Consider the following 8,577-nt stretch of genomic DNA (forward strand, 5'->3'; position numbering starts at 1 on the left):
TAAAACGATTAAGTAAGTAAGTAAACAACAACACAACTAGTAGTAGTTAGTATAGATANATAGAANANATACACTACACACACACACACACACACACACACACAACTATATATATAATAATAGTATATATATATATATATATATATATATATATATATATATATATATTTATGTATATACACATATATATATGTATATATATATATATATATATATATAAATTTGTGTGTGTGTACACAGATACACAAAGAAACACATACCCACGCACACACCCACCAGCCCACCTACTCCCATTTACAATAAGACAGATACACACACAGAAACACACACATATATATATATATATACATATATATACATACACACACACACACACACACACACACACACATATATATATATATATATAATATATATATATATATATATATATATATATATATAATATATATATATATATATATATATATATATATTAGTTGTGTATATTTGCATGTTTGTTTACGTTCACATACCAGGTGAAGTCGAGAATTCGATCACATGCAGTTCTCGTCCCTCAACTGATTTACCAATTGAGTATACTTGTGTGATATCCTCACACTTATCTGCCACTGCTTTGAGTCTGCTATTCATCTCATCGTGAGAGCTATACAGCACCCCATTGTATTCACTCACGGGTGAACCAGTCTCCGCTGCACCAGTAGGCTCGGTTGCTGCTGCAGTTTGTATATCTATCTGCCGTTTAGGAGCCGCTGCAGATACACTGGAAGCCCCATACGCAAATACGGCTGCTAGTGCACACCAAACGCTCAGAGTTCTCATTGTATCAGTGCACAGCGGTGATACTGGTTGAAGATACTGTAAACCCGTCTATCAGTTTATTACTATATAGCAATTATTATTTTAAACTGTAGGTTTGGACTTTGGTGTCTAATGTCTATTCCATAGTTACTATGCTCCTTTTCATGTTTGACATCACAAGAAATATTTTGACAACAAAAAGCTAAAAAATTTCAAAACCCTATATATCATCTCGAATGTCAAAGTCAACGTTTATTTATACGCTTTAAATCAAAACCTCTCAATTCTAATTCTTTTGGTTCCTTTTTGAAACAAAAGACTGATGAAACCTCCCCGCAATCGCATTATTCGTTTCGTATGATTCGTATTTGTTAAAAACGTCATATGAATTTTATGTCAAATTTTATCATACTAGTTTTGTATTGGTTGAATTTATCCTTGAGCAGTGCTAGTTACCAGTATGACTCATCACTAGGGTCAATCTGCTGGCGATCTGAAGAAAATCGAAAAATGTTGAGGCACTGATCAGTGACTGAGCCAGTGATAAAAATATTGACACGGTGACGCCGTGACGGACTCGGAGGCCGGAGCTATGTAAAATGTTTGAAAATGTTTGAAGAAAAATATATTTATATTTTTTCAATTTCACGACACGCATGAATATTTACATATTGTCATGACAATACTTTGATGCAAGGTACATACTCGAAAAACATATAGTCAGGAGGTCCCACGAGTTCGAATTCAGTTCACGAATTGCACAAGTACATACTTACGAAAATGGGGTAAGTAGCGTGTCGCTTATGTATGTAACCTCATGTATTAAGTTTAAATGTGCTCGCTCGCTCGTAGTAGGTTTAAGTGCATACATTGTATTTAATTCAACTGTATCCCTTTTCAGAATGTTTACCAGCGTGTAGTTGACCGTGCGGGCGCAATCTTTTTCGTTTTCTAGTCAAGCCCATGCCAAAAGTTGGCATCGTGCTAGCGATAAATATTTGAGTCTATGTTAGAATAGCTTCAGGATGAAACAGTATATCAGCTAGGAACTGACAAGTATTAACTGAATACTGTTCTGCTTTCACACTAAAGCGGTCATCAAATATGAGGCTTTAGCTCTTAGTTACTAGCCAGTGTGGCGTTAGTTTATATGTAAATCGTCGTTGTTTGCCACCGCCTGACAAGCTTCCGTGTATTCTCTTGTGCAACTCTCACACATTATGACTGCTTTATATTTCCTCAGTGTTTCTGCTACTATAGGCGTGGTGTTCTGTGCGGCGGTGGTGGCTCTCAGTTGGGCCGCACTGTTCTCCGAAGACTGGGTACACACCTCCTCTGATAGCCAGAATCGAGCAGGAGTCATCGTCATACAGCCATCTGGCATGTCAAAAACAACTTGGGATAACGACGGAGCATACCCCTTCCCCGATCAAAATGTAAGTTTGTGGCTGACGATGGCTTCATTTTAGTTCAGCGTACAATGGGTGTTAGTAGTACTTCCGGTGAGAGCCTGGGGCAAAAATTCTAGTAGAGTTATTGCACAGGCGTATGTGCGTCCTGATCAGTCCACTTATCGCATCATACTGGTGTGTTTTAATGTTTATGCGCGACGAGTGTAAATAGACTTGTAGCAATATATCCTGACGTAAGTCTTGATGCGCAGCCATTTGCTTTATTTTTTGGTCGATGTACGACATTTTGAGTTCATGGAATTTGGGTAAATAGTTTTCCAACAATGTTATATATTTATACTTTTAAAAATATAATACATTTTCCAGGAAACCGCAGTCCCCTTGGCATGTTTGTACATATTACCCGGTCAAGCAACAGTCTCACCTAGTCGCTTATAATCTCGATATCATTTCAAATCAGTTCGAATGGGCCTTGGGACTGTGGAGTGTGGGATCGTTGGCGTCGGTGGTAGCATTCCTCTTTGGATTGCTCACATGCTGTCTGGGACTCTGCTGCATCTGCTGCTTGTCGATTCCGTTTGCTATTGTCAATGGTATGTATGTTGCCATAGAGGCGAAGATGTTTTGTCACAAATTAGATCAGGATTGGTATCTATCGCGTTAAACTCTCCGGTCCAGATGCAAGTGTGCTGGTTTACTCGCGTTTGCACGTGTGTATACAGAGCATAAAAAAGTTAAAATGGCTTCTACAAAGCTTAAATGTTTGGTTATATACGCTGATATACACAATTATGAGAGTAAATTTTGGGATGACAATAACCAGATAGGACCCTGAACAGGTAGGGTACATAAAAGTAAGCCCCTCCAAAGCCAAAAGCTAAGGATGTCAATAACCAGATAGGTATTGTTTAAACGACACTGAACAGGTAGCGTACATATAAGTAAACCCCTGAAAGCCAAAAGCTAAGGATGTCAATAACCAGATAAGTTTTGTTTAAACGACACTGAACAGGTAGCGTACATATAAGTAACCCCCTAAAGTACAAAAGCTAAGTAATTGTTTATATACTATACAAGTCGACGGTATGGTTTGTTGCGCTTGTTGGAGCGTCCTGTAATCTAGTTCATGAATTCAGTAATATTTTTTATCATTTATATTTTACACTGTGTCCTATACATATGCATTCGAGTATCAAAAAATATCTATGTGCAAAGTGGTTAGACAAACATGGGCGAAGATTCGATATGTGCGCAAGTATACATGTTTTGGATCATTGTTAAATGTAAATGCTGGTTCACTTTCATTGAGCTAAGTATGTACACACATTCACCGCGACTATCAATAGGGTCTGATTTATGTTTTTATTGATTATCCACACGAGGTTCATGTGCATCTAGCAAAAACACGAAGTCACTGTGCTTCTAATAACAATACATGGTTACTGTACATCTAATAACAACACGTGGTTACTGTGAACCTAACAACAACATGAGCTTGCTATGCATCTAACAACGACTCATGGGTGCTGCGCATCTAACAACAATATATGGCTACTGTGCATCCATCAACAATATACGGCAGCTGGGCATCCAAAAACAACACGTGGCTATTGTACCCTTAAGTATGTGTCCTGAAGTTTCCGCACAACGACACTTAGAACCTCGATTCAATGTACATATTGAGATTTATTTAGGTTCATCTCTTAGGGTTTAATTACGTTCCGGCTTAAAATTCAAAGAATATATAGTATATACCATCATCGAATATCTATTTCATCTTGTCGTTCTATACAGCGTGTCTGCTCTTCTTAACAACTGGATGCTTCCTCGCCGCTTTGCTTCTGGTATCGGCGACTTTCGGCGAAATCAAATTCTCAGGGGACCAAGTTTGCCCTGGTTCAGGTATGGTATTAGCCTGTCGATTGCGAGCGTCCAAATGTGCTAATCGGTACACTTTCGGCTTTAGTCACTAGATTGTAGTTCGCAATGTGCGCTTTTCAGTTTCATCAAGGAGTCTAGGTTATGTTTTAAATCATGTTTTAGTAGTAACTTTGTAGAAGATTCCGCTCGGTTATGGACCTCAATATCCGCAATACAGACTCTCCATCTTTGTCTGCGTGCATCAGCACCCACTTCATGCATGATTATATATCAGTTGTCATACACAGGGCATTTCTATATTCCCCAACCGCCTAGATCACTAGCCAAATTATTATTGAACTCGGAAGATAGCTAAAGCTGGATAATTCAGCTAGTTCGCACACTAACACTAGCTCGCACAGTTTTCAAGGCTCAAAACCCCTTTGTGGTAAGAGGAATATCTCTTATGTTGTCCTCAATTCCCTGTCCCTCTTTTTGCAGGTGCATGGGATATGACGGGGTGTGATTTTGGCTGGGGTCTCATCGTGGCCATAGTGGCCACTGCGTCATCGCTGATCTCGGGCTGTCTGTTCATGCCTTGCCTTTGCTGAGCTGAATTATTGAGCACAGCAGAGACAAGGCATGTCAATGATTGACTGATGTTTCGTAGTCTGGCTGCGCCGAAGGCTATAGGTCGGGTTGTGTCGAGGTCCCTCAGGACGGTGTGGGGGTCTCTTTCTACGCCATGGTAGGCGAAATTGCAATACGATAAGGATGACCATCACAGGTGGCTATCGAATTATCCTGATGCGGAAGGACGCCAGGGTATGGTGTCGTTTAAATTGTGTGTACTTGAATGGGTCTCGGTACTCCAAATTTCAAACATAGCTGCGGCTTTATTAGTTCGTCCCACTAGGACGCAATCAATATACAATCAAAATCTCGGCTATGGCGGGGCTCTGCGACTATGGGCGGGCGACATGGCGGTCGTCACTGGGTTGAATGAGACTGCGCTGTGCGATGAATTGTGCTCGGCATTCATCGCATTTTGGCTTAAAGCCATTTTCTCTAGGCCTGGGCTTAGTTGGCAACTGGCAGGCATGTTGACAGAACACCTGACATGGGTGAATATGTCGCAGTCTGCATCGGATGGGATACAAATATAAATAGAGTGAGAAGTTTTAACAATAGCACTAGTGTAAATTCGACGAAGGGTTTCAATAAAACGTGCACACACAAAAAGTTCTCACAAATTATGGTTCTAAATGTAGTTGTGCTTGTGGGAGTTTGACCTGTAGGCAACTATTAGGTCTAAATGTAACCCACCATCACATTTCATGGCCTTCTTCGACGTTGGGATCTCTAATTTACATCCTGCGCAAGTTTTCCCTGTTGCGCGCAAGTTTATATCAGAACATAGAGTACTGGGATTGCGTCAGTGCTTGTATCCACAGTAGCATTTATACGCCAGACCCATAGATCAACCAGCTACTTCTGACGGTATTGGAGGCATGTACATATATCATAGTTTTCGTGAGCTGTGTATTTTACAGACAAAACCGGAAAAGCGAGGAACCTCGACACTCTGAACACTCCAGTGGAACAACATACTTCTGGTCAGCATCTCGCCCAGGACGGCGATACGCGTGGATTTATTTATGATGGAGAAGCGGTGCGGTATGTGATGTCGTGCAGTCCTCTTTATAGTACTGGGTGCGCGTTTGGGTGCTGTGTTGTGTATGCTGTTGAGAGACGCAGAGCGAGTTTCATTGGAGATGTCGGGTAGGACTGCCGTGTTGGCCCCCGTTGGCGGCACAGAGGACGGGCGGTTGACGGGTGCAAACTGTATGGGTGGTACCAAAAGAAGCATATCTCATGTTGAACTTTCACGGTTGTATGTCCCTGTCCCGCACCCTCTCAATGCGGCATAATATCGCATGCTGTATTCGCAATGCGAATGTATGCCTGTGATCTGATCAGATATGTACCAAGTGGTTTAACGTACAAGCAACGAATATACCTCGATCTGTGGTGTCGATGCGCCTCTTTCTGGGATTGTGACCGTCGCTGATCCCGACCGTGAACAAATATCTGATGTGGAGATTTGGCATCCGGATCTGGTTGTACGTTGAATACGATTTCCGGGCACGCTGTGTGTTAGTGCTGCTTTAGGGCGTACAGTCAAAGTTCGTATGACGAGACTGATACACGACCCCTTACATGCGATCTGTAACTACACACACATCACATACTCTGCGCTGAGGGATACGTTGCTGCCCGTGGAGTCGACCTGTGCGAGTGCTCCGACATTCGTATTCTCCTTGGGAGGCTGAGCTTCTATATGCCTCAACTTAGCCAGTATCTGCGTATGTTCACGCGTAGATGTGTTACTTTATACGGTATCCAAGTGCTCGCAACGCATATGTATGATATTTAAAGTTTACGCTCATAAACTTTAAGCGAATAGGAAAATGGTATGTATCACCACGACCCAGCCACTTTTTTACTCTGGCAAAGACAAAATAATTGACTGGGAATGGAAGAACAAGCAAACCATAGACAACCCCATATTCTGGAACAAGAACTCTGGCTACGATTTGCGCTATGTCCGACACATGAGTCTGTTCAGTCTCTGGGGTCAGTATTTCTCCACCAATATACCAAAAATCGCAATACATGGTGATTTTTCTTACTTCTTTGAATGAAGGCCTTTCTTCCTTTTCAACAGAACAACATAGCAGGGCGAGTTCAGTCAGCTCGGTCGGGCAATCATGTGGGATACTCCCTTTGACATCGTCTAGCTTCAGTCCGAGCTATTTAAGAATGTAAAGATGGGGAGTAGAGAGTAAACGGGCAATGTACTCGCAGTCCTGTTACCACTTCTAAGTCAACGCGCCGACATGTTATTCGGTATTTGCAGCGTATGAAACCGTGCCCGCAGTTGAGGCAAATCGTGGGGTTGAGTATATCTCAGTGTTAATGCTTCACATGTACTTTACACAAGATGCGATATGGTACGAGACGCGAAGTTTGTGCACCCTATAGGGAAGCAGGCGGTCCAGGCAGCTACATACTGTACGGAAGTCTCGATCCAGCAAATGGTTATCCTCGCTGTGGGTTTGATTTAGTATGAGTTCGAGCAGCACCAGTCCAAAACTGAAGACATCCACACGGTGGTCGAAATCAATACACTAAAATAATAAGTAGGGAAGAAATCAATAGAACTTAGAACTGAGATGGTCCCTATTGTGCAGATTTGTGCAGGCGTCCATCGGCATCGCAACGCGCTGCCAAATCATCGACTGGCAGAGGTACAGCAATTAAGTACATTCTGGATGCGTGAAAAAAAAATAGCACTATCGTCTTACCATAAGCAGCTCTGGTGCTTGCATATACTCCGTTCCACAGTAGCTCATCCGATCATCTTTCATAGTTGATATCTTACGGCTGAGGCCAAAATCAGTCAGTTTCAGCCTGTTGTTCTCGGTGAGCAGAAAATTCTCACTCTTCAGATCTCTGTATAGAGAACCAGGGTGATAAAAAAATAACTTGCTGAGTTGCCGAAACGGAGACTAACGCACAGAAAGTAAATGTACCATGGCAGGCGATATTGAGGTAATCGATTGCCGTTCAAAGTAAAGAAAAGGGTTGTATGGTAAATTATGGTAAATGCATACCTGTGGGTAATTCCTTTCATGTGAATATACGCAAGCGCTCGCGCACCGTCAATCGCAAAGCTCACCCGTTGATGCCATGTTTTAACTCTGCTAGCATCTGTACATTAAAAAGGTATGCGTAGCGTATTAGTCTGTATATAAACACCCCGATATGAATACTTGACACCAGAAAGAGACATATTGATAGGCTCACGACTGGTTAGAGATTATGGCAAGCACAGTTTGGGACAACAGTTGTGCTTAAAAAGACGGCCACGACGTACGCCCAACATTCCCCCACTGATAATGAGGCTAGAATTACAACAGACAAAGCGAACAAAACTATTGCACACACCACCTACCATTGATGTACTCTTGCAAAGTCCCTCCACCAAGATACTCTGTGACGATGTACATTTTATCATTATCGACGCACAGGCCAATATATTGCAGAACATTTGGATGACGCGCTTCCCTGGATGTAGTGAAATTTTATAATAGAATGCTGTCAATTTGTATCTCGGCGTGAAAGGCTCTGCTTAGGAAAGGCCTCATCTCGAAAAGTAGTTTGCATTTATTCCATTTCAAAATTGAGATATTCAAAGGCATGAAACTCTGACGTTGGACTCCACAACCCAACTTACATGAGCAACTTCACCTCTCGTTTGTAGTATTTGATAGCATCAAAGTCGTCCAGCTGATAAATCTGAGGCAGAATCCAATACAAAGAATAATATTAATTACCAATATTATTTTGTTACGTTATTCACTGTACAACAACATACTTCGTTCAAGAATTGTCAGTGAAATACGATCACTGTTTTACTTCTACAAATACATACAACTAA

The 8,577-nt window shown here is 41.5% G+C and overlaps 3 protein-coding genes across 4 annotated transcripts in view; 1 reads left to right on the forward strand and 2 right to left on the reverse strand.

Moving 5' to 3' along the window:
• Positions 1 to 869, reverse strand: part of SARC_00051 (hypothetical protein) — a gene marked incomplete at its 3' end in the record, with an annotated part of 16,119 nt that extends 15,250 nt beyond the window's left edge. The window contains exon 1 of the mRNA XM_014306220.1: positions 516 to 869. Within this exon, the coding sequence (XP_014161695.1) occupies positions 516 to 822 (307 nt within the window). The 5' untranslated portion in view covers positions 823 to 869. The remainder of the gene's footprint in view (positions 1 to 515) is intronic.
• A 609-nt stretch (positions 870 to 1,478) lies between these two features.
• Positions 1,479 to 5,316, forward strand: SARC_00052. 2 transcript variants are annotated; one of them, XM_014306222.1, is made up of 6 exons: positions 1,479 to 1,586; positions 2,045 to 2,237; positions 2,674 to 2,806; positions 3,796 to 3,835; positions 4,008 to 4,115; positions 4,575 to 5,316. In XM_014306222.1, exons 1-6 carry the CDS (start codon positions 1,582 to 1,584, stop codon positions 4,597 to 4,599), a joined length of 504 nt encoding a protein of 167 aa, XP_014161697.1. In that variant the 5' UTR covers positions 1,479 to 1,581; the 3' UTR covers positions 4,600 to 5,316. The 2 variants fall into 2 exon arrangements, with proteins under 2 accessions (XP_014161697.1, XP_014161696.1); XM_014306221.1 differs by lacking the exon at positions 3,796 to 3,835.
• SARC_00053 (TKL/LISK/LISK-DD1 protein kinase) lies at positions 4,993 to 8,146 on the reverse strand (the record flags this gene model as incomplete). Its single annotated transcript, XM_014306223.1, has 9 exons — positions 4,993 to 5,213; positions 5,685 to 5,916; positions 6,094 to 6,190; positions 6,326 to 6,435; positions 6,767 to 6,886; positions 7,148 to 7,264; positions 7,442 to 7,589; positions 7,751 to 7,847; positions 8,092 to 8,146. 9 exons carry the CDS (start codon positions 8,144 to 8,146, stop codon positions 5,020 to 5,022), a joined length of 1,170 nt encoding a protein of 389 aa, XP_014161698.1. The 3' UTR covers positions 4,993 to 5,019.
• Between the last annotated feature and the right edge of the window lie 431 nt (positions 8,147 to 8,577).

Source organism: Sphaeroforma arctica (genome assembly GCF_001186125.1).
Source record: "Sphaeroforma arctica JP610 unplaced genomic scaffold supercont1.2, whole genome shotgun sequence".
Classification (NCBI taxonomy): Eukaryota; class Ichthyosporea; order Ichthyophonida; genus Sphaeroforma; species Sphaeroforma arctica.